At 41.0% G+C, this 26979-nt stretch overlaps 1 protein-coding gene across 9 annotated transcripts in view; it reads left to right on the plus strand.

Annotated features, from left to right (window-relative positions):
• MFAP3L (microfibril associated protein 3 like) overlaps nt 1-19696 on the plus strand; it is a 47733-nt gene extending 28037 nt beyond the window's left edge. For 3 of the 9 annotated variants that reach the window (XM_009207859.3, XM_031664172.1, XM_009207857.3), the window contains one exon: nt 13847-15716. In XM_009207859.3, the coding sequence (XP_009206123.1) occupies nt 13847-14778 (932 nt within the window). In that variant the 3' untranslated portion in view covers nt 14779-15716. The other 6 variants (XM_009207863.3, XM_009207864.4, XM_009207861.3 and 3 more) reach the window with 6 other exon arrangements.
• The last annotated feature ends 7283 nt before the right edge of the window (nt 19697-26979 follow it).

A 26979-nucleotide genomic window follows, 5' to 3' on the forward strand; every position in this document is an offset into this window, starting at 1 on the left:
TAGTTCTTCTCATGCAAATGATTTAAAGATCTCATCTTGTCTTGTTTTATCTAAGGCAGGAGAGCGAATATATATCCTTAAGGATTCAAAGAAGCAATTAATTCATTTTTTTCATTCATTGACACAAAGACAAAGGACAAACACAGAAGTCTTTTAAAAGACTTCTTGGAATTTTGTAATATAATACATCCAATACATTATAGAGACAAACGTAAAATGGATTTTCCTAAGTAATATATTCAATTTTTAAGGGAGTTTTGTTTTCTTTCATGGAGATGGCTGGAATTAACAATATAGCCATTGTTTATCATTAAATGTTCATTTAATTCATTGGCTGTAGATTTAAAGACCACACTTCTGAAAAGAAACCTCAGTGCAAGTCTCTGCCACTGGCTGGGATCGTTCTGTATTCCTGGAGACCTGGCTGCAGTTTCTAGGCTGAGGCTGGGAGGGAGGGAGGGAGGATGCAATAACAAGGAAGGATGTGGGGCAACAGGAGACTGCTTGGTTTTTAATAAATGCATTTGTGACCAAAAAGTGTGAATCACCTCACTCTGGGAAAGACTAGCCAGAGAGAGGATTGGGTCTTCGGGAATCAGTGCATTTCTTGTTTTAGATGCGAGAAGTAATTGTCTGAAAACCCAAGCCTGGTCAGATTGACCAGAAGGAGTTAATCTGCTTTCCTAGGCATTTACTGTGTGTGAAGTAGAGGGGTTGGGGTGGGGGAGTGAAAAGACCATTGTTCTGAAGTAGCAGCTTATTAGTTTCTTCCATTCACATTGGCCTCCTGTTCCACAGTTCTTTAACCAATGAGCAATCCCCAGAAGAGTTTCTGCTCCAGGAAAACCTACATTTTAGATCTCTTTCCCTCATGTTATCTTAATTGCCCTGAAAAAAGAATAGAGGCTAATGCTGTATATCTCCTTAGGAGCTAAGTGAATGGAGTTTTCTTGCAGTTGCCTACTTCTGGTTCACAGCTGTGTTCCAAATGGTTAAGGCTGCTAGCTGTCTAATTGGCCGGATTGTGGGGTTTGCTGTAGTGCTGTCACTCACATTGCTTTTGGTTAGGCAGTCAAGGTTGTAGAGCATTATAAAGCTTTTTCCTTTAAGTCAAAAATATTATATATTATGAATCGTGTTTAAGCTAGGAGAGTCGAACTTTTACTGACCAAGAGGAATTGTGGGACCATAGCAAAGGTAAATTAGAAGGCACCTTGGAGATGTTATAGTTCAAATGCCCCTTTACTGAAATTTGCCCAAAGTCCTGCTATTATTAAGTGGCTATGACTAGGCCTGTAATCCCAGCACTTTGGGAGGCTGAGGCGGGCGGATCACCTGAGATCCAGAATTTGTGACCAGCCTGGCCAACATGGTGAAACCTCATCTCTACTAAAATTACAAAACTTAGCCGGGCATGGTGGCATGCACCTGTAATTCCAGCTACTCAGGAAGCTGAGGCAGAATAATCTCTTGAACCCAGGAGGCGGGGGTTGCAGTGAGCAGAGATCATGCCACTGCACTACAGCCTGGGCGACAGAGTGAGACTCTGTCTCAATTTTAAAAAGTGGCTATGACCAGAACCTTTACTACTGACAGTGGAAAGATGAGGGAGCACAGCCCCTAGCCCACAGTGGTTTTGGTTCCTACAGCCCCTTCCTCCAGGACAAGTCAGAAGGCAGTGATGTCACACTTGTGAACAGAGGGCAGTAGCCGTGGTAACAAAGACACTGCAGCCCAGGTACCTTAGCAGGTCTTTCTGCAGGGCTGAACCATCGCTAGGGAACCCAGGGCAACTGAATCAAAGGGAACAAAGACCCCAGACCTGGATCTCCCTTTTACATGGACCCTGAAGCAAAGGTTATCCCTGGGTATTAAAGAGCTGGGTTGGGGCACTGAACTCCTCAGTCCTAGAGAGGAAAAGAACTGTGGGAACAGCATAGTGCTGGGGCCTGAATTTCAGTTCCAACATTTTGAGGATTATCCCAAAGTGTAGTATCTTACTGCTTCTGAGTTACATATGTGGTGTCTTAGCGAAAAGGTCCTTAGAACTCCTGACTCAGCATTGGCAAGCTGACTCTGCACCGTGCCTCCTTCACCTGCATATTGAGGGCGTTGAACTAGTTCGTAGCTGTATTTGGCTCCATTTTCTTTTGTTTGTGGGTGCTAAGATGGACTATAGTAGTAGCCTGTCAGTAGACTCCAGGCTAGTGGCTGCCAGTCAAAAGCCTTTGGCGCAGAGAACCGCTCCATCAGAATTCAGCACTCTGGTTTGTAGCCAGCAGCCTTGCTGATAAATCAGTTAGCTATTTTAAATCTCTTTAAAACTTTCAAGTTTTAAAAAGAACTCGTGATACTAGCACTTGATGTTCCAGCTCAGCTTTTGTAATTACAATGCATGATGGTAATTTCAGAGCATAAGCAACATGGGATAATATACAAAGCAGTGTACCTAACAACCAGGCAATACGCAGAAAACAACAGAAACGAGAGATTCTTGCTCATAAAATATCAGAATCTGAGAGCTGGAATGGCCTATTGGTAAACCCATAGTCTTTAACTTTTCATTTTTGATGGGGGAAAGGCCCATATTATAACATGGACATAGATTTCCATTTTTCAGGCCAATAGGCTAGAAGTTTAAATGGAGCGGTGTTGTTTTTCTTTTTTTTTTTTTTTAATAACTCAACAAAGAGGTGATTGAATATAGTATGAAAAATACTGGGCCATGCACGGTGGCTCACGCCTGTAATCCCAGCACTTTCAGAGGCTGAGGTGGGTGGATCACGAGGTCAGGAGATTGAGACCATCCTGGCCAACATGGTGCAACCCCATCTCTGCTAAAAATACAAAAGTTAGCTGGGTGTGGCGGCACATGTCTGTAATCTCAGCTACTCAGGAGGCTGAGGCAGGAGAATCACTTGCACCTGGGAGGCCAAGGTTGCGGTGAGCCAAGATCACACCATTGCACCCGAGTCTGGTGATAGAGTGAGACTCCATCTAAAAAAAAAAAAAAAAAAAGGAAAAAGAAAAATGATACTAATATCCTAGAACCCTATACACTAAGACTACTGTTAGAACCAAACTAACAAAATTATAGTTTTCATTAACAATTGCCATTTACTAAGTCCCTGCACCAAGTGACATATATTATTTCTAATCCTTATAATAAGCCCGACAGTGAAGTGTTATTAATCCTCATGTATACAGATGAGAAACCAGGTGAAACCAGAGGATATGACACAACCAGAGTGTGGCCAGCGGGTATTCATTTTCCCTCCGTGACCCACCACATCATCCTTTAGATTCCCATAGGTGAAAAATGTTGAAGAGCCTCTCACCCAGACTGAATGAATGTGAGAAGAATTCCTAGATGGAAAAGGCATCCTCACTACCAATAGCAAGGTCAGACAGCGTTAGGATTTGTGCCGGAACGTGTGTGTGTACATGGCATGCACATGCACGAAAAGGCGCTCAAAATCATCGCTGAGTCACTCGGAGCACACTGCCATTCGCTTTGTGATTAGACTGGAAAGGAGCAATTTCATGTCTTGTTTCTGCTGAAAAGCTGAGAGAGCTGTTATTCCTGCCGGCCCCTCCAGGCCCAGAGAGAATGGGGCTATTTCCTGTCATTGGCAGGAGCAGCAGCTGGTTTGCTTTGCTTGCCTGGTGCTGTCACTTCAATTCCACAGATCAGGAGAGGCTCATGTGTGATCTCTATCTGGAAGACTTTTGTTTTTGTAGTTCAGCAAGATCCTGTTTGGGGTAGTCCACCCACCATAAAGCAGACAACATGCAACAAGCAATAACCACAAATGGCCACAAAATATACTGTTTTCAGTTTTCTTTTTGCTAGAAGTGAGTAGAAATGTATAGTAGCCAGGAATTAAGTCCTAACTATTTGAGGCACTGATTATCCAGTGTATTTTCACTGTTGCTTCTTAACGTGACTTTAAACCATTTACATTAATATTAGCACCTAAGATAAGTAACAAGGGTTTCAAGAAAATCAACTGGTTTCAGCCCTTGTATAAGTTTGAAATTCTTCCATTAAGTTAGGTTTTTTACTTTTCTTGTGGATTTGTTTTCTGTACTCCTGTAGTGTCTGGTTGCCAAAAACAATTAAGCACTGAGTCCACAATTGTCACAACTGCTACTATAGTGCTACGGAATTCATTATTATAAATTTTGCCTCTAGTTTACATTGCTCTATTGTATTTATCCCTCTACTTTTGCAGGTTTCTTTGAATAGATTGTAATATGCCTTTTAACTAATTCTGCAAGGGACCATGACAAGCTGTGTCAGCCAGTGTTAAGACTGTAGTTACCACTTTCCTACCTAATATTTATATATCAAGAGGTCAGTGTCCACGGCATTAAATTTAAATTATCCTTTACCTCTAAGATCAGTGTAAAGTCCTACATTAACCTGTTATACTGAATTCTTGTTTAGTATATTAAATATTTGAGATTTAAAACACTCACCAAGGCCAGGTGCAGTGGCTCATGGCTATAAGCCCAGCACTTTGGGAGGCCAAGATGGGAGAGTCACTTGAGCCCAGGAATTCAAGATCAACCTGGGCAACATAGTGAGACCCTGTCTCTATGGAAAAAAAAAAAGTTAGCAGGGCTTGGTGGCACACATCTGTAGTTCCTGCTACTGGGAAGGCTGAGATGGGAGGATTGCATGAGCTTGGGAGTTTGAGGCTGCAGTGAGCCTTGATCACAACACTGCTTTCCAGCCTGGGCAATAGCAAGATCCTGTCTCAAAAACACAACATCAAATGGTACCAAACACAATTTATGATTTGTGAACATATTATTTATATATTATTGGAAAATATGTAATTATTAATATATGATTGGAAATTCAGAAGAATCACACTATGTAGTCTTTAAGGAAGTTCTTTGACTTTTCTGAACCATGGTTTTCTTGTCTGTGAAACAGAGATAATCCTTTTTTACTAAAAGTGGGATTGTGAGTCTTAAATGCTTAGCAGAGGTACCTGGAACATAGCAAGCTCTCAGTAAGTGGCACTGCTATTATTATTGTTAATATTGTACTATATCCTCACAATAATATTTCAGTTGCTCAAATCCCTGTTTCTTAATATAGTGTGTTTTGTAAAGAAAGGAAAGAGTTTTCTGGGTAATTTAATATTCTCTCAATTTCTCAACCTTTTCAAAACTCAGTAAATGCAAAACAAATTCATATCCCTTAAATGTTATTTGAAATTTCAAAATAATGTCCTGACTGCTATGACAGTGAGTTTGGGATCCTCATCAGCAGCCTCCTTTTCTGGTGCATCACTTCTGCATACAAAGGGCCTTTGATATCTAATGTGCTGCTACCTCAGAAGAAAGCAGTGTATGTGGAAATTACAAAGTATTATGCATCAGATGAACTTTGCATTTGCCTAACCCTGTGGTTCTCAGCTGGGACCTATTTTCTCCACAGAGGACATGTGGCCAAGTCTGGAGACATTTTTGGTTGTCATAACCAGTGGGGTCAGGCGGGTTGTGCTCCTGGCTTCAAGTGGGTACAGGCCAGGGGTGCTGCTAAACAGCCTACATTGCACAAGACAGACCCCTACAATAAACAATTATCCAGCCCCAAATGTCAATAGTACCCGAGTTGAGAAACTCTGCTCCTAACCCAAAGGAGCAACCCCTTGGCTAACTAAAGAATCATTCCAAAGTAGATCCCATAGAAGCAGTTTAATTTACATTACTAAGGTTAATTTTCTGAATTGAGCCATATCAAGTGCCAACCTGGTGACCACCATTTGTGTGTTTCTTCAGTGAATTGTGCTCCACTTGGGATGTGAGCCCAGATAGCTTTAGTCTTAGCAGTGAAAAGACCCTTCCAGATCCATCTCAGATACGGTGACGGCTAAGATTCCCAAAACAGAAGTGATTTATGTGAACTAAGTGTAGGGTGCTCTGATTTTGGAGGACCACCTGTAGCTACTCTCTAGAAAAGACTATTATGAACCCACATGGAATTACATACTTGGCACTTTAAATATTAAGATTACCAGATCAAATTAGCTAGAGGAACAGATGTTTTCTTTTCCAGGAAATAAAAAGACAGTAGGTTCTTTTCAGATATTAATACCTTGAAGTAGAACAGAACTACAGATTCTGAACAGCAAAATCCTTCCATCCCCACCTTCCTGAGTGAAAGCTTAGCTAAGCCTGTATTATCCCAGGCCTCCTTTGCTCCGCATGATGTAAGAAATAGCTTGTTAGAGCTGCCCCAGTCCTCTCTGAAGAGGTCTCTTGGGAGGGTTGTGGGTGGGGCTGGGAAGGCACAAGAGCACTTGCAGCTTCTGGGATTCATAACCTGATGCTGCAGTGGCTTCAAGGAGCTGTCATCTTCTGCAGAAGCCTTGTAACAGGTGCAGCCGTGCAGTGCTAAATTTGCTTTCAATTATGTTTGGTAAAAAGGCATGAATCCTTTCTCTTCAGTAGCCTATATGTCACAAAATATGTGCCACATTTATAGACACAAACACATATGCACACATCTTGTACTTCTTTGAAGGGTGCTGATTCTACGCAATCCTTGTTTGAGTGAATGTTGTATTTCATTTATTGTTTGCATAAACATTTATTGGAACTCTCACTATCTGAATGTTTTTAAGTTGGTTTCAAGAAACTAACATACTTATTTTGGCAGATTTAAATTCTTCTCCTGGAAAAGCATGGGTGTGTGAGGCTTAAGAGCCAAAGTGTCTAAACAGGATCGTTAATACAGTTTTAATCCGTTTATACCACTCATTGGGAATATAGACAAACCATACGTCCATCACTGTTTACACACACGCATTCATAAAAAGATGTCTCTGAGGAAAAATAGGTCCTTTTTTTCAAATAAGTGATTGGAAATTTTAAGAGCTTAGCATTTGGGTATAATGTTAATTTTTTTTTCAGTCAGCTTTCTCAAGTTGAATATGTAATTTTTAATGCTCAGTGATCCTAAGGTAAACCTGGAAAGATTTAAGGTTTTGGTAGAAGTGATGTTTGGAGAAAAGCTATGATTACGGGATCTGTGGAGGTTGTGCTCTCACTTCCTGTGTGATTCTTCAGTTCAGAATGCATTGCTCATTGCTGCTTCTTGCTGTACAGCAATAATTTACTCAGAAGTTGTTTGTGTGAGCATTAGTTCTGATGTTGTTGTATGTTGGTTTCACACTAAGTCACAGTCACCCCTGGACTGTAGAATCTCTTGCTGTTTACAGGTTTAATTGTAACCATAGGATGCTGTTGATCTGTTCTCTCATTGCTAGATGGGCTACCTGGCACTGTCCTGTTGAGGAGACATTGGGCCATACCACGTGGGCATCTCAGGTCAGCTGCCTTCCTGGTGTGGAACTGACCACGGTTATGGCTTCTCCCAGAGAAAGTGAGCTGGGGAGGAAAGCTCTGAACTGTGTCCCTGGGAAGAAACACTGTTCTTAAAAAGATACTTTTATATTACCTTGGTTTGTTTACATCATTACTGTTTTTCCAGTCAACCTAGGCTTGCCTGATTTGAAGAATTTCAAGAAGTCTAAGAGTGAGTCATAGGCTACTTTCATTTTAAGTTGTGATCAAATCAACCTTCCAACAGTGTTAACAGCCTGACGACTACCTGCAGTGCATGGGAGTGTCCCTTACCCTACATTCTCAGCAACATTAAAAAAAAAAAAAAAAAAGGAAAAGCATTAATGAAAGAAAGCTGAGCTAGGCAGGAGTCGGCCATCCAGGCTGCGATGAGTTGTGTGTGATAGAAGGGCCATGAGCTACCGGGCCTGCCCCTCACACCTACCCAGCCAGGCAGCCGTCACTTTCCACTGCCGGCAATGTCATTAGCGACTCCCCTATATTCTGGCAACCTGAAAGATGAAAAAGTTGTTTTTAAAAATAACTGTAATCTCTATAAATGTAATCATAATTTACATATTAGTGATTTTCTACACAGAGACACCATTCACATTTCTTGTTTTTGCCAACGATCTGTTCATAGCTTTTTCCTGTTTTTTCTTTTGGGTTTGTCTTGACTTGCTTGATTTATAGCTGTTCATTATGTTTTAGAGTCATTAAGCATTTGTCTGTCAAACATTCTAGAATTTTCTCCCGGTTCGTCATTTGCTTTTAACTTTAATATGGCATATTTCATAGGGAAAAAAATTAATTTAGTGGAAATCTGATCCACTGGTGTTTTCCTTTACAGCTTCTGAGGTGCTTGAAATGCTTTAAAAAGGACTTCCTATTTCAAGGTTATAAAAATATTTTATATCGTCTATTAATTTTATACTTTTAATTTTACATTTAGATCTTCAGAGTAGTTGGAATTTATTTTTATGTATCACATAAAGTAGGAATTTGCCTTTATTTTCTTGCAAATGAACAGTCATCTATCCCAATAGTCTTCCACCCCACCCACCCCACCCCGCAATTTGAAACGCAGTCGTCTTCATCTTTAAACTTCCTATGCTTGGCTGCATCTGCTTCTGGACTTTCAGGTTTCCTCCACTGATTTAATCAGAGTTCAGACAAGGCCTTATTGGGAAATGGAGCAAGACTTGAGGATGGGGTCTTAACTGGGGTAAGTGTGTGAGCCTGGGACTTGGGGTGGGGAGAAAGGAGGCCTTGCAGGTGAAAGGGAGCATGTGGGAAGGTCCTGTGGCCCCTCTTAAGAAATACAGTAAGGCAAACCTGTCAGGGGAAAAGTCATGTAAATTAGGTTGGGAAGCAGGCGGGGCTCCCGTTCTCCTGCAGGATAGATATAAAGCTCTTGCACATTTGGGGCCCCTCCTGTAATCCGGCCCTGCCTTCCTCCATCTGAGCCCTTCTCGGTTTTCTAGTGGTCAGCTCCAGCGGCTCACAGTGTTCCCTCTCGTGCTCATGTGCTCCCTGTGACCTCAAAAGTTCTTTCTCTTTTACTCCCATTCCTCTCCCTACCTGTGCCAGCGGATCTGGGTTAGCAGTGGCCTCCTCTAGGAAGCCCTTGCTCTCTGTCCCCTTTAGTCCCTCCCAGATGCCATTATACTTACCACATGATGCTGTGGTTGTGTCTCAGCATCTGTTTTTCTTTTGGAACTTGATTTTTTTATTGCAGTCAGGGGTCATGTCTAACTCATCTTTGTGTTCTCATCATCCAGCATGGAGCTTGGAACATAGTTTGCTCAATGATATTTGTTGACTGAATTAGTGAACAAGATAAAAAAAGATCACTGCCCTTCTACAAATGTCAGCTTTGTTGTGTGGCATAACCCATGCACTGCAGTACAGCTCAGAAACAACATCTGCTAGCTTTTGTCTTTGCAAAGGAGAGACTATCACCACAACACTGTTATCCACCTCTAGGAGATTTTCATCTTTAACTCGTGTGCCTGGAGTTTCTTGGTGAAGACTGTGACAGGTCCCTGGCAATTTCTAGTCTCCAGGAGACATGAGATGCAGCAGCCTTTGTCCTGCAGCTTGTGTGAGCATTTTAGTCTAAAGCCTCAGGTGTGCATCACCTTCCAGAACAGGAGCAGAGAGAGAGGGGATGGAAGAAGGGCATTTCCGGGGGCGGGGGGAGGGGGCGTGGCTACAGTCTGCGCAAGGAACAGGAAGTGTGTGACTGAGCCCAAGTGCAGGAGGAGCCTGAGAGTCTTTCCTCTTCTATTCAGAAGGTCATAGCAAAATGGCTGCCTCTGTTGTTTCCTCCAAAATCATCGCATGTAGAACTGAGTTGGCATCCACTGCTGACATTTTGGGTTTTATTTGTGCTGAAGTGATGCGCTTCATGAACATTCAGTGCATAAGCTTGACATTCCCACTCAGTTACAGTTTAAAATACATGGGGACTGCACTGTGTATCCCCACTTCACGTGTAAAGCACCGAAGATCTGTGATAGTCACCGTAGGTGTTCGTATAACTTTCTGGCAGCTGAAGTCGGGACCCTTCTAGAATGAGTCGCAGAGCCAGGTATTTATAGACTGATGCAAATGGTAACATGCAGCAGCAAGAACGTTTTCGAGATGTTCCTGTCTGGACAGGTGCCGTGTGGATGGAGATTCTTCTTGAGCATGAGTCCAAAGCTGATGTGGGAGGAGTCTCCAAACAGAATTTGCACCATCTTTAGTTTTCAGAGCTGTATATGGCAGTGGAATGTGCAGAAATCTTTATTTTTCACTAATGGAAGGGCAGGCTGAGGCTGAGAGGAAATATTTGGGGCCTTGGTTCCCAGAACAAATTAATGTATTGGCCTTTACAAAAAAAGGGGGTGGGGAATACAGACATACATAACCTTCGAGGCTGCAGGACCTTAGTTTTCTTCTATGCTAGTCTTAGAACTGTGTTGACTTGCAAAGAGTTGGACTTGCTTTGTGGTCTGGTAATAGTATATTCTTATCCAGGTCACATACTCATTTTACCATATCTCACCCAACAGAATTCTAAGTGACATTAACATTACATTAACCTGGCCAGGCGCGGTGGCTCACGCCTGTAATCCCAGCACTCTGGGAGGCCGAGGTGGGCGGATCACGAGGTCGGGAGATGGAGACCATCCTAGCTAACACGGTGAAACTCCGTCTCTACTAAAAATACAAAAAAATTAGCCGGGTGAGGTGGCGGACGCCTGCAGTCCCAGCTACTCGGGAGGCTGAGGTAGGAAAATGACGTGAACCCGGGAGGCGGAGCTTGCAGTGAGCCGAGATTGCGCCACTAAACTCCAGCCTGGGCGACAGAGCGAGACTCCGTCTCAAAAAAAAAAAAAAAAAAAAGAGGCTGGGCGCTGTGGCTCTCGCCTGTAATCCCAGCACTTTGGGAGGCTGAGGCGAGTGGATCACAAGGTCAGGAGATGGAGACCATCCTGGCTAACACAGTGAAACCCCATCTCTACTAAAAATACAAAAAAATTAGCCTGGGCATAGTGGCGGGCGCATGTAGTCCCAGCTACTTGGGAGGCTGAGGCAGGAGAATGGCGTGAACCGGGAAGGCGGAGCTTGCAGTGAGCCGAGATTGCACCACTGCATGCCAGCCTGGGCGACAGAGTGAGACTCCATCTCAAAAAAAAAAAAAAAAAAAAAAATTACCTTAACCCATAAAAGAAAAATGATTGTTTCAAGAGGAATCTAGTAATGGACTGAAAATGAAAGAGACGTTTTGGTATCCTTGTCCTCCATTGGAAACAGGAAATTGCTGGCAGAGAGAGCTGTGATGATCTCATTTAGCTAGTTTGTTAGCGTACAGCGCTATAGGTAATAACCCAACTGCTTTAGGATTATAATATGTGCATTCATATTTGTCGTGGTTTATAGTTAATATAGTTCACAGATACATGGCTGGGCTTTAAACTTTCAGAATAAATAAAATTAAGTGTTGGATAAAGTATATGAAAACCATTAAGTCTGGGGACCCACTGTGCTGGGTTAAGAATCTGAATATACTCCTAAGTAATAATTTATCTGTTAGACATCTCACAGATTTCTCCAAAACGAACTACACATGTCACCGAATTGGACTGCATGAGATTCCAAGCTATGCCCCTTTTAACAATGTCACAAGAAATGTTTGAAGGGTCTCTAAGGAGTTGTCTGAATTGAACTGTTTGGTTGTAGATCAGATCAGTAGACAATTAAAAGCATATCTGAAAACTAAAAGTTCACGTTCAGAAACATTTTTAAATATTCAATAGAGGAAAGCATTGGGATGTTGTCACTAGTATTTTCACATTTTATGTTTCTGTAACACTTAGAACATAATTATTACTAAAGTTGTTACTTAGGTTTGGGGGAAAAGCTGTTGATATTACCATCAGATGCCTGTCTTGTTAGTGTTCTCTTCTTCTGTATCCAGGTTCAGACTACTTTTTCCTTATATTTGTAGATAATTGTTCCAAAAAGTGGTACAGATGGGGAGGAGGTAAACAAACTGATCCTAACCATTCTTCACACAAATAACCTCACCTTCTCACCCTCCTCCACTCTATTTTCTGCTATATTTTCCAACAAAAGGAAGGTAAATATGAGAAACTGCAAGCATAGCCTGTAAGTCTCTAAAACCCAATGTCTTCTGTATGGAATAAGCTTTCAATCAGTTAGAGTTTTGTTCTGTTTTTGTCCATGCCTGCTGCAGTCTACTTTTATGAGACATGCAAATTATAAGAAAATAAATTGACAAGGTAACTTTCCTGGCCTCAGGTCATTGTATATTTGAATAAATCTGCAGCTGAAATATCAAAATCTGTGTTCCTGGAATGAAAGTGGTAGAAGCCTTGCCCATGCCCCATCTGAATTAGCGAGAATTTCACAGACCGAGTAGGTTGGTTTGTTCATACACATTCACAAGAAGCTGAAAATTCACTCGATTTTCCAAACCAGTGTTTTCTACTCTTGGAGGAAATACACTGACTGAATTGTTAGAAGAGGGTTACTCAGGGACACCAGAAACTGCTCTTCACAGATGTTCTTTCAGAAGGCACAGTCATGTGACAACATCCACCAAGAGGCTCCCGCCGGATTCGCCCTGGCCAGTGGGCAGGAGGAACTGTAGAACCCCAGGAGGTACCTCATTGGCGCGTCCAGCTTCCTTAAGAAAGTTCCTTGGAGCAGAGGACACTGCGGGAGAACAGGCCTTCTGTTGCCTTATTCCATAGTCCACTGGGTTAACAAAACAAAACAAAAATGCGTTTGGGAATTACCAGGCCTTCTATTGGAATTAAAACAATACCATAAGGAGAGCAAACAAATAATATACAGTGCAATAATAGATACTTAAAAGGAAACTATGTGTTCAGTTGCCCCAGCTCTCAGGAAAGGTTTCTCTAGTCGGCTTCAGGAACTAGAATGTTTTTATGGAGAAATATCTGCCTGTTCCTTAGAACTCCCCAAAAACCTAACTGGGATCTTCATTTGCTCTATGGGACAGTCCAGGGAGGTAGCAGGGTTTCAGAAGGGCTCAGACCTAACACCCTGAAGCCACACCTAGTATCATGTTTCACAGGGGTCTTTGACCTGCAGGTAGATGGGCAGGCTAAATTCAAACCAAAGTGTTTCACTGGATTCAAAATACCATTCCAGAGGCGATGCTAGATCCTTTCCAGAGAGGGCAGTGGGGATAAGAAAACTCGCATGTATTATCAATATGTGTCCTCCTTCGAGTCAAGCTTATTTTCAACTTGATGGATCTGTAATTTATTTGCAAGGCTAAACCAAATTGATATTAATTCCTATCCAGCCTCTGAATACTCACATTGTTAGCTTGTAACTTTAAATAGTATAGATAATTGCGGAGTCTCAAAATGAATGACACAAATTATGTTTTCATTAACTGAGATCATACAAGGATTACTTCAGTCTTAAATTAGAGAAACTCAGGTAAACAATTTAATTGCATTAACCTCCCCAGTGAACATATATTCAATAGAGGCATGCTTACTGGCAGGTTAGAGAATCAGTTGCTTTTAAAGTTAAGGAACTCTTCAATAAGAGCACAGCATTTTCCGGATTGTTTATTTCTCTCATTTTTCACTAGGATGTAGAGTTAGACAATATGGTTTGGTAGTTAAGAGTGCAGCCTCTGGAACTCGAGGTCATCTTCCAGTTCTACGGCTTCCAAGCTGGTGCCCTTGGGAATGTTGTCTAACCTGACTGTGCCTCAGTTTCCTCATCCTGTAAAACAAAGGCAGTGTCAGGGGCCACCTTGCAGAGTTATTGTGAGGATTCAATGAGCTGATGCATGTCACCGCCTGCCACATAGTAAGCACGTGAAGTAGATGTTCACAGTAGTAGATATTCTTAGAAACGTATCAGTTTGTAGTCATGGGAGCTCTGTGTCCTTAGTTGAATTTTCTTCTCTCCCTTCCGACAGGAAAATGGCAAATGCACGACAGCGGCCTTCTGAACATCACCAAGGTATCCTTCTCAGACCGAGGTAAATACACGTGCGTGGCTTCGAACATCTATGGCACTGTGAACAACACGGTGACCTTGCGCGTCATCTTCACCTCTGGAGACATGGGTGTCTACTACATGGTCGTGTGCCTGGTGGCCTTCACCATCGTCATGGTCCTCAATATCACCCGCCTGTGCATGATGAGCAGCCACCTAAAGAAGACCGAGAAGGCCATCAATGAGTTCTTTAGGACCGAAGGTGCAGAGAAGCTGCAGAAGGCGTTCGAGATTGCCAAGCGCATCCCCATCATCACCTCTGCCAAAACTCTAGAGCTTGCCAAAGTCACCCAGTTCAAAACCATGGAGTTCGCCCGCTACATCGAAGAGCTCGCCAGGAGCGTGCCTCTGCCGCCTCTCATTATGAACTGCAGGACTATCATGGAGGAGATTATGGAGGTGGTTGGGCTGGAGGAGCAGGGGCAGAATTTTGTGAGGCATACTCCAGAGGGCCAGGAGGCTGCAGACAGGGATGAGGTCTACACAATCCCCAACTCTCTGAAGCGGAGCGACTCCCCCGCCGCCGACTCGGACGCCTCATCGCTGCACGAGCAGCCTCAGCAAATTGCCATCAAGGTGTCAGTTCACCCACAGTCCAAAAAAGAGCATGCAGATGACCAAGAGGGTGGACAGTTTGAAGTCAAAGATGTAGAGGAGACAGAACCGTCGGCTGAACATTCCCCTGAAACTGCAGAGCCTTCTACTGATGTCACATCCACCGAGCTAACATCAGAAGAGCCAACACCTGTTGAGGTACCAGATAAGGTACTGCCGCCAGCTTACCTGGAGGCCACAGAGCCAGCAGTGACACATGACAAAAACACCTGCATTATTTACGAAAGCCATGTCTAATACCAACCCCGAAAAGCTATGCATATCAAGAAAATCAGGGGCTGCTCCTTGTAATACAGATGTAGTACGCACTTGCCGCTAAGCCTTACCAGGAGACTCTCATCCCTTAGGTAGGAGTGATGCCACTTTAAAAGGAGAAACACCTGCCTGCAGTGAATGGGACTGGAATTTCCCCAGTAGAAAAGGATGCGAGAAACATCAGGGTGCAGAATGGGTATCGGACAGAAGGTGTCTATGTGATAATGAGTTTTCGAGGCTGAGCTCTGCCAAATACCTTAATTGGTGATGCCTTCTTGGCAAAGAGTACACCACTGTAAGATATTCTGAGCTCAAGAACCCTGTCCAATGCACCCTGCATTGCTTTTCCTTTTAAAAAGTGTAGGTCTGCTACAATAGCAAATGCACGTACGTGGGTTTTTTGCACTTTCTTCTCAGTTTTGATTACTTTCGCTGTTCCTTTATAATGGGGTCATTGTTATTAATACTAATTGTTCTTTCTGGTTTAGTCCTCATTGCCATTTTTGTCCTCATTTTTCCCTAGAACACGTACCTCGGAGACTTTGGTATCGGTCACCAGTACCAGGGCTGATATCTACAAGTCACATTACATTTGTCATGTTCCAAAGTAGTTATGAGGCTTGTTTTTTTTTTTTTTTTTTTTTTTTCATTCCCCAGGCCTATTTTCATAGATTGCTTTTTTTTTGTTTGTTTCCAACGAAGCTGCTGTTGTGAAACTGAGAAAAACTTTGCCCCGGAATAGCACTTTAATAGTTAAAAATGTGTTTACCTGTCTGATTCAGAGAGCCTTTTGGTGAGTTCAGCTGAGATGTAGAGGGAGATTGTAAAAGGTTAAATATACCCACACCACCCACGAAAGTCACTTTTTATGTTGAAGTTACATCATCCTCCAAATAAAGACTGATTCTTTACCTGGAAAATGTATTGCTTCCAAAGACATAGGATTCAATGTATTCCTGTAGGTTATAGAATATTGGTTGGCTTCCAAACAGGCTTGCAGGGACCGAATGCTGTTGGATGACATATAACCAGGTCCACTTTTTGTGAACTGCATAGCTGACTTGGTTGTGCTTAAAGGGGAGAGCGAAAGGTTAGGGTAATAGCAAAGGGAAATGTGCCATCAAATTTTATGCCAAAATTGTTGAATAATTATTCAGTCCTGCAAGAAAGTGGTTATATGTGAGGTGCATGACCTTATGGAAAGAAGACAAAATTAGTCATCCAAAGGCTTAATACCCACTGTGCCAATAACCAGCTGCCTGACTTTGGACAAGTCTGGGCCTCAGGTCCCTTATCCGTAGAAGGGGCAGATGAGATGAGCTCTGAGCACCATTGGAATGGTTTCGCTGTCTCACAGAACCAAACCAATATTAACATCCTTGCTCCTTTTCACAATCACTTTAAAGTTTTTTGCATTCATCTCTCGGTCCACCTAACATTTTCATGCTGCATTACTTAAATATGTTGGTTTTGAGAAATTGTAGCATTTTAAACAAATTGTGGATCTTCTCCTTCCAAAAAAACCATTAGGACCACATCTGCAATTAAGATTTAGTATCGGTGAGAATAAGTGGTGTTATTTAATTTTCCCTTATAAGCAAAGGAGACAGTAACCTTAATACACTCATAGGGGCCTTGGCCACATCAGGTAGTGGGGTTGTGATGTCCAAGATTGCATGGACTACATTGGTGATGAGAGTAGACCCAGATGTTTAGTCCTCACTCTGTCACCATCTGAGGAAGTGACCTTGGACAACTCCCTTCCTCTCTCTGGGGTTTAATCATTTTCATCTGTAAAATATGCAGGTAGTACTCGAGGGTCTACAGGATCCCTTCTATTTGAAACATTTATAGTTTTATGGAAAGTTTGCAGTCTTCCAGGATAACCTACCCCCATTGCATGTCACATAGCAAGAAATGAGTCCAGTGAGAAATCAGGATGAAATTATGACATCCAAACTGTTACAGGCCCTCGGGATCTAGCATCTGTATGTTTTTGGCAGTTGCGGAAAAGTTTTAACGCCTAGCCTCGATTAGGATATAAAAATTTTCCAGTTTTCATGGAGGTCCACAAGATTATTTACCATGGAGTTTGATTAGACATCTCTTGAAAAGCACTTCTGGTTAGAAGTGCTTTGGGCAGTCACATAAAGAAATGAGCAGTGAGAAATCAGGAGAAATTATGACTCCTGTTCAGGCCCTCGGGACTAGCATCGTATGTTTTTGGGTTGCGGAAAAGTTTTAACGCCACCTCTTAGGATATAAAAATTTTCCAGTTTTCATGGAGGTCCACAAATTATTTACCATGGGTTTAAATGCCCAAAGCAACAAGAGAGGACTTACATTCATTTTGTGATAATGTATGAATGTTACCCCATTCTATTCCATTGTCATTCCACCCAAACCCGTGTGCAGGTTTCCACATGGAAGCAACAGGAGAAGGCATCCATTCCACCTAGACACTGAATAGTGATAATAAGCTAAAAGTGGGCAGATTTTCAGTGGAGCAAGAGCAGAAATACGTGGCCAAAGAATGTTTCCCGATTGGTTTTGCTGCTTTAGACTGCAGTGGGAAGAGCTTATGTAGATTTTCAAAACTTTCTCCCTCTTGAAGGCATCGTAATGCTCTCAGTTTTGATAATAGCTGACATAAAGGGAGGTTGACTTAAAATGGGAATTTCTCCTTCCAAAAATGCTACACTCTTCCTATCCATCCTACAGCTTCTTTATGAAATAAGAGAGGCTCTCCTGCTAGAATATGAAATGCAGAAGACCTCACGACTTTCAGCTGATTTTTCAAATACAGAGTGAACTGTTCAGCTTCATAGTAATTCATGTGAGCGTGACTGAACGTGTGTGCATACACACTCATGCACATTGGACTCATCTGGGCAGTTTTAAAAGCTTGACACTAAATCCAAAGCCTCGTCCTTTGGGTCGTATGTAGTCATTCGTAAAATCAACTTCTGGCTTCTGAGTCATCCTGGTCCTATCTCTAGCAATGTTTTTCTTGAAATTCTGAAAATGATTCAAATATGTGTGTATATTTAATTCACTTAGATGATCTGTAAACTTGGATGGTATTTATTCTAAATGGGGAAAACAATTTTATATGGAAAATCTATGTAATTTATAATGGTTTTGTTTTATATATTATATTTTCATATCTTTAGGGCACATCTACTATCCTCATCTTTTTGTATACCATACTTAGCAAAAAGAAATACTAATACTTGACTAAAATCTCTAGGAACCAAATGGGATACATGTGATATATAACTTATAGAAATTGCTCTAAAAATCTCTGAATGTCTCATCCATCCCAAGCATTACTGTGCTGTGTCGTTATGTCCAGAATGATTTGTCTTGGACGCTTATGAGCATTCCTTTTTCACAACTAAGGCTGAAAGACCTGACATCTCACACAATGGGGTTCTGGAATTCCCCTTTCCTCATTTATCTGTTTTTATTGTTTGTTTCATTTTTAATTGCACAAGTCTATGTTGTCTAAACTTTGTTTTGAAGGGCAAGTGTGAGATAACAAGAAAGCAATGTGATAGAAAGACTGAATGAATTTAACCATGGCTATGTAAATTATTTTAATGGACTGGTAAGATGTTTCAAGTCTAATGCTTGGATCTTTATTTACTGGTGATCTAGGATCTGCTCAGCTCTTTAGCACATGAAGAAAATGTCAGGTACAAAGGACATTTGCATGTTTTGAACAGCACGCTCTAAGCCCAGTGCAGCCAACACAGATTGACTTGACTGTAGAAACACCAATTCCAGCTGCTGGAAGAAATGGTTTAGAAAGGCAAACCAGATACCTTTTATTCTGCCCTAGGAAATACAGTGTTGATCAGTGCTAAAACTCTTCAGTAGTAGTCACTGTGGTTCTTTTCCTTTCAGTGTTTCATTTGGTACCAAAATGGAGCATTTACCTTATATTTCAGATACCCTGTTTTCTTAGCATTGTTCAGATACTTTCCTTTATTGCTCTTCACATATCCTTTTGGCAGTCACTTGAGTAATTCTATAAATGTTTCTATTCTTGGTTTTTAAACCAAGTTATTCGTAGTTTTAAATACCTACCAAATCTCATCATATTTTCACACCCATATCTTGGGCATCAAGATACTGGTCATTTAAAAAAATCCTTTAGTAGATAACACAGTTTATTTTCCTAATGACATTTTTGGGGTTTCTTCATTGATCAACCAGGTTTGGGTTAAACAAATCAATTGTGGGGGAAAAATCAGATAAAACAATTGCTTATTGTATTTTCTAAAGGACTGAGCATTTATCTTTTATTCAAGAAGATATCATATGAGAATGATAATGATCTTTAACAGATTTTTTGGAGATGGAATTTATAAAGAGGCTAATACTAAGAATACTACAATCAAAATTGAAGCTAGAGAGTGTAAAAATAGAAAGTAAATAGTTCTGAGAATATTCTGGCATAAATTATTTTTATTTAGCCAATAAAATAGCCTCCAAATGTGTATCTCAGACACCATAGAGCTGCTAACAGTGAGAGTCAAGGAAGATGCTTGTACTTAGATTTCGTTTGTTGTATTTCAGTAGTTCTGGATGTCCTTTGTTAAAATTGGAAAATGGAAAAATGCCTCTAGACAGAAATGTCAGTCTGGTGATTTTGTGAACTGTAAAATGTTCACTTTTAAAAATAAAGATGTAAACAAATGACTCATACATAAGTTGGTATTACAGTAGCAAAAACAGAAAACCATGTGATCCATCCTGTATTTTGATTGATGCTTTAATAAAGGGTTTGCACAGGTGTGTGGAATGTGTGTTGTGTCCCACCTGAAAGGTGTGTAACTGTGGCTTGACTCATTTTTTCCAGTGGTATAAAACCTGCAGTCTGTTCTTACCCCTACCCTGTGCATCTGCAGCATTTCTTGGGAAAAGAGAAAAATGAACTAATTTGTATTTAAAACCTGCATAATTTTGTCCCACTACAGAAGCCTAACTCTGTACTGACAAATCTTATAGCAATCGATTTTAATCTATATCAAGAAATAATTTTTAGCACATCACATCGAGCTAGGTTTAGAGAATCCAAGAAAGAAACTCACATCCCTGAAACATTCCACAGGGAGAAGCCATCAGTAGCAGAAATGCCACAAAGCCCCTAAACAACACCAAATCCAAGAACATGCTAAGTAGGTTCATTTGACAATCAGTAAACAGCAAAAATGAAATTCCTCTTGGATGAGATGATTTTGTGGAGTGTATATAAGTGAACCAAGAAAGGAGACTACCAAATGGGGAGTGCAACAAAAGAAATGGGTGGCAAATCAGTATTGTGCAGGGCAGACCAAACAGGCAAACCAAATAGCTGAGTGAGTTATCCAATAAACAGTGCTTGTAGCCATCCACAGGCTTGCTCAGGTAAAAAAGGATTTAAACAGATTTCACTGGCATAAATGGAAAAATTAACAGCGTGTCATCACAAACGAGGAAACAGGAAACTTTTGTCCTAACAGGAAATTCTTGCTGCTCCCTATTTTCAAGACCAGAACAAACTGCTAATTTTTTTTTTTTCAGGTTTTGGAATGCCGCGTTCTGCGTGGGTCTAAAAGGGATGTATCAGCCAGGCTTAACATTAACAAATGATTTTCAAAGAAGCGTGTAGTCACAGAGTTGGAAAATACATGTGAGGGTATCTGATTTATTTCAAGATTTGTATTATACAAATTTATTCTACAATATCCCTGGCAAGTAGTAGTTCAGCTCTGTCTGAAAATCTCTGAGAAAGGGGGAGCATATGATCTCATGTGTGTTCTGTTGTTAGGTGTTAAGTGCTGAGTCAAAAATCCTAATAGTAGTACCCCACCAGTCCTTGTTGAGACATCTGGAGCTGGAAGCATGAGTTAGTCCTGCCACAATAAAATTGTCTTTACTGTCAAGACAAAACTAAAATTATAAATATATATAAAAGATTACAAAAAAAGATTGGGTGCGCCTGATACTACTACATTAGTTATGTGCCATGTGGTAAATACCCTTTTGAGTGAATGGTTTCTGCCAACAGGGATGTTAAAGACAGAATCAGTTATACCCCTCACCCCTTGAGATGCAGTAAAGCTACAGCTCCTTAAAGAGTTGTTCAGTAACCAGGGAAGAAAATGAGCGAACCAGCAGATTAATTGCCTCAGTTGATGAGTATATTTTTGAAGGACCATTAGAATTGACTTCCTGAAAGAAGGACAAATTAGATAGATAGATAGATAGATAGATAGATAGATAGATAGATAGATAGATAGATGATAGATACAGCTATAGATAAATATGTGTATGAAGTGGCATATTGGCGTATTTTAAAATAGCAATTGAAGTATAGCCAGCACCAATTGCATTTACACTGTTAGATAAAATAAGGACACAAGGGGAAAATAATTTTCCTAAAATATGAAGTAACAAATATTACATAATCTTTAAAAATGAAGGTTGATACAGTAATATGAGTTTTTCAAAAACAAATTTCGCGCTACTGATGTATTTTCTACCTCTGGCCCAGTTCATTGAAAGAGGTGAATTGTTTTGGTGAGCCCTTGCAGCTAACTAAACAAAGTGGATTTTCTTGCAATTGATTTGTGTTTTAAAGTTAATTATGGAATAGAAATCCCAGTGAACCATGCAAAAAATCACCTGAGCATAGAAATCCAACATGGGGACTTTTTGCTGTTCAGCATAAATGGTGCACAGCATCTATTTCCCAAAAGTTTTCATGATTTATATGAAGCTGATGTACATTGGCGACCCCTTAAGTGATGAGTGCCTCTGATTTAAGTCAGATTTACTACTGTGTCTGCTGGTGCTGTAGACTTCTGTTTAGACACTTGGTGAGATGGATGAACAAAGTCCCAAAGCTTTACAAGGAGTCATAATTCTACAAACCACCAAAGTTTTTACACAAAATGGAAAGAAAAACGTGCGTCTGAAGAAGGTAAAAGTAATCCTGCAACAGCTGCATAGATTCCCTCATAGTTAGCTGGTATTTTCTATTCTCTTTCCTGCTAGCATTACCTCAGCTGTCTGACCAGCAGACCAACTTCTTATGCGTAATGTAAAATACTTGGTTATAGAATAGATTCCAAGAGAAAATTCATCTACTGTGTAGCAGGCCTTTTATCAGTTTAACGCTGTGTGTGTCTGAAATTATTTAAAACCTTACAAAAACTAGGACCTGGCATCAAATTTATGGAAGTGTTTTCATCTAATAAGAAATTTGATCTGTGATGATTGTTGAGAAAAGAAAAATGTTTTAAATAATCTGAAAGTGGTAAGACCTCAGAAAATTTAATTGCATAGTCTACATTCTATTTGTAGGGAAAAAATGGCAGTCAATAAGAGGAATCTGTGATTGTTAGATTGTTTAATGTGCAGAATAACTTTCTGTATCAGTTCAGCCTAAATTATTTGTTTTCACAATAATAGTTGAGATGCACTAATGATATTTCTGAACCCTGTCAGATCCTGAAAAAAAAAATCCAAATTTAAAAATAACTATTTTAGTATCATGTTGACTATTTTGTTACCTTATCTCGTTCCATAATGAATTTGAGGTGATTGGATTAAAATATATTCGACTCCCTTTGAATCCTTTGAAATTGGTAATTGCTGTGTTTCATCCAAGCTCACAAACTCTCAGTAACTTATTAGTCAAACATTTTACTCCCCATCATTTTGAATCAGTGAGAGATTTACAGTATGATTATAAAAGCAGAGCAGGTGGGTGATCTATATGTTTCTTTAGGAGATAGATTGCTGGAACAGGGTCACAATGACACTGGAAGGGTTCTCATTCAAAGCCACTGAAATGTCACCATGAAAGGTTTATTTCTTCAGTAGAACATTGTTCCTTTTATGCAAACGCCCTAAACTTGTAATCACCATTAGCCCATGTCAGGAATTATTAATTTGTAGTATGAGCTGATTTAATCCTATGACTCTACCTAACAACCCACTGAAATCAGAGAGCCTAGGGGGACCGGGATGTTGGAGAGGGTAGAGAAGAAGAAGGATGCTCACTGCTGCAGGACTTCTGGTAGGGCTGGCCTGGCTGGAGGATCTGAACAGACAGAAAGCATCAGAAACGGGGATCTCTTGGAAGCACAGGACACGAGTTGCCTAAGAGAAGCATGAGAAAACTGAAAAATAACTCCTACTTCATCCTGCTCCCCAGGATCAGCCATGCCCGGATAGCAAAGAATTTTTAAAATACAACAAATAATCTGTCTACTTAATGTAAATTAATCCTTACAATCACAGAAAGTTATACTCATTAACCTAATTTCTAGTCAAGATATCCCTTCGGTCTGAATCTTGGTTGTCTCCTCAATGATACAAACCTCAATTCTTAAAAGCATTTTGGTCTAAGCTATCTGGTGTCCTGTTCTAAAAATTAACTTGTTGCTGGGTGCGGTGGCTCATGCCTGTAATCCCAGCACTTTGAATGACGGAGGCAGGAGATTACTTGAGGACAGGAGTTCAAAACCAGCCTGGCCAACATGGTAAAACCCCATCGCTACTAAAAATATAAAAATTAGCCGGAAATCACTTGAACCCAAGAGGCAGAGGTTGCAGTTGAGCTGAGATGGTGCCACTGCACTCCAGCCTGGACAACGGAGCGAGACTCCGTCTCAAAATAAATAAAATAAAAATACAAAAATTAGCCTGGCGTGGTGGTAGGTGCCTGTAATCCCAGCTATTTGGGAGGCTGAGGCAGGAGAATCGCTTGAACCCAGGAGGTGGAGGTTGCAGTGAGCTGAGAGCCAAGATCATGCCACTGTACTCCAGCCTGGGTGACAGAGCAAGATTCTGTCTCAAAAAAAAAAAAAAAAAAAAAAAGTTAACTTGGCAAATCATTTCCAAGAAATTATTCCCTGGGATAGTGGAGGGCTGCTTGTCAGTTAAGTAGCAACATTAAAGCATTCTTCAAATGCTCATTTATTTTGAGAGTGATAAACTAAGATATTTTATTTCCATTAAGCTCAAAAATGTTATTTATACTTGTAGCCTCAATAACATTGCTATACTGTATTTTCCACTCAAAACTCAGGATTCAGCACAAAAATCTAGAGTCCACACTCCAACTATGATGTTTAATTTTATTCAGTAATACCTAACTTTTGTTCTATTTTCTCTGCACATGATGTATTTCAGTTTTGCAGAAGTGTTTATACTCATTTATCAACAGCAGGATGTAACATTTCCCATCATTTTTTTGGTATCAAAGAGTATTTAGATAAAGCCAGGTAAACCCTTAAGTCTTTGCTTTACCCTCTATAACAATATTCACTCTCCTTCCTCCTTGTCTTACAGGTAGTTCAGCTCAAGTAACAGATAGTTCCATATTCTAAAGAATGAAAAGGTGAAGTAATTTTCCCAAGTCCGTAATAGATTCTGCAGCTACTGGCTATGAGCTCTGTACAAGCGGAGATCAAACCCCTATCTCCACAATGCTTCCCAGGGAATTTAAAGGATTGCTCGCTTTAGTACATTTAATAAAATGAAAACAATGTGTCTTCCAGCTAATTAGGATTTGGGGGGACTGGATTTAATGTGTTTATTCATAAGGCCCAGTGAAAGGTTAAAAGTACGTTTTGAAGAAACTCTTTGGACCTAAAACCATGCTTGTCCAGACCCCTTTTCCTGGGATGGTTGCTCTGGTCTGGATGTCTGTGTCCCCCCAGTGCAATAAAAAGTTGGGGTCTTTAGGAGCAGATTAGGGCATGGAGGTGAAGCCCTCATGAATAGGATTAATTCCTTCATGAAAGAGACCCCTTTCCTTTGCCCCTTCTATCATGTGAGAACAAAACAAGAAGTCATCATCTATGACAAAACCGGACCTCACTATGTCAGCCAGCACCTTGATCAGAAATGTACTGCTCACAGTTCCAAGCAACTTACTGCTCACCTTCGTCTCAAGGGAGATTGAGAAGGGAGTAGATATAGACATTACTTCTTGAGAAGGGAGCAGATATAGGACATTACTGGCATGCCTTGGGCTGGGCAGTCCAAGTCCAGCATTCCAGTCCAAGCCTTGGAACTGTGAGCAATAAATTTCTGTTATTTATAATCCACTCGGGCTATGCTATTACAGCAGCCCAGAGAGACTAAGACAATGGTTTCTCTGGGTAGATTTCCTTTTTCGAGAATAGAATGTAACTTCCCCCCCCCCGCCCCCGCCCCGCCATGCCATTTTCTTGTCTTTGTTACTTGGACCTAATATTTGAAAGGGATGTTTAAAAGACTTTTGTCCACTCTAGTTTTGTCATGGCGAGATTATTTTCTACAATTAGAAATCTGCAGTGAATTCAAGAGAAATAAATTGTGACACTGAAATTGCCTTCATGTCATTACATGTCATAGTCTCTCCAAGCACTTGACAGTCACTGGAGGGTCGAGCAGAATAAAACCATCTGCAGTGCAGATATTGTCAGGGACAGTAAATGCACCGCGACTCTAGGTTAACACATTCACTGTCCGTGGTGCCCTCCTGTGTTCTAGGTTTCTTTTCTCTCAAAAGAAACAAAGCAAAATTCTAGTGGAAAACAGAATTGCAGAATCCAGTTTGAGACCCTGTTCTGCCTTTTCTGCAATCCTCATCAAGCTAGACTGCCTTCAGTAGAAAAGTAACCGGCCAGGTGCGATGGCTCACGCCTGTAATCCCAACACTTTGGGAAACGGAGACGGGCAGACCACTTGAGGTCAGGAGCGTGAGACCAGCCTGCTCAACATGGTGAAACCCCGCTTCTACTAAAAAGACAAAAATTAGGCGTGTTGGTGGGTACCTGTAATTCCAGCTACTCAAGAGGCTGAGGCGGGAGAATCGCTTGAACCCATGAGGCGGAGGTTGTTGCAGTGAGCCGAGATCATGCCATCGCACTCCAGCCTGGACAACAGAGCGAGACTTTTCTGAAGAAAGAAAGAAAAAGAGAGAGAGAGAGAGAGAGGAAGGAAAGAAAGAAAGCCCACAAGCAGCTGATGAGTTTAAGTTTTCCTTTCCTAAATGAGAAGGTGTATATCTTCCATGATGTGCTTTCAGGCCGCAAACAGGGCAGCGTTGGACATGAATCTCATTGCTGCAAGAAGAGGAAAATACAACTCATTAAGTGAGGGAATTATTTCAAGATTGAGACGGGAGCAGATATAGACATAACTAGCATGATATGCCAATTTAAACACATATTGACTCCAAAATCTCGAGCCTGTGCATTTTGATATTGATCACATTTTGTTTTACCCAGCCAGTGCCTGTGGGTGTTCATGAGCACGGTTCCCACCGCTCATGGAAAGAAGGACTTCTGCAGCTTGCTGCCACTTCATTTATCCAAGAAATTACCATTACCTCTTACTTCCTCAGAGAAGTCCAGTTTCTCCTTGTCTTCTTTTATTGACAGATAATAATTAACACATATTCATGGGGCACCACAGTGATGTTTTAGTACATAAAATGTACAGTGATCAGATCAAGATAACTAGCATATCCATTGTCTCAAACATGTATCATTTCTTTTTTTCTTTTTCTTTCTTTTTTTTTTTTTTTTTTTTTTTGAGACGTTGTCTCACTCTGTTGCCCAGGCTGGAGTGCAGGGGTGCGATCTCGGCTCACTGCAACCTCCGCCCTACGGGTTCAAGCGATTCTCCTGTCTCGGCCTTCCGAGTAGCTGAGATTACAGGCACCCACCACCACGTCCCACTAATTTTTGTATTTTTAGTAGAGACAGGGTTTCGTCATTTTGACCAGGCTGATCTCAAATTCCTGACCTCAGGTGATCCACCCACCTCAGCCTCCCAAAGTACTGGGATTACAGGCGTGAACCACTGCACCTGGCCATCTATCATTTCTTTGTGTTGGGAACATTCAATATCCTCCTTCCAGCTATTTGAAAATATGTAATATAAAATTGCTAACTTTAGTCATCCTACAGTGGTGTAGAACACTGGAACTTATTCCTCCTATTTAACTGTAATTTAGTATCCTTTTATCAAATATCTCCCTCTCTCTCCCTTACCCTTCCTCTTCTAGCCTCTAGTCTCCTCTGTAGTACTTTTTACTTCTATGAGGTCAGCTCTTTTAGCTTCCACATATGAGTGAGAACACGCCTGTTTACCATACTCTTCCTGGCTTATTTCTCTTAACATAACATG

Source organism: Papio anubis, chromosome 3, assembly GCF_008728515.1.
Source record: "Papio anubis isolate 15944 chromosome 3, Panubis1.0, whole genome shotgun sequence".
NCBI classification, from domain to species: Eukaryota; Metazoa; Chordata; class Mammalia; order Primates; family Cercopithecidae; genus Papio; species Papio anubis.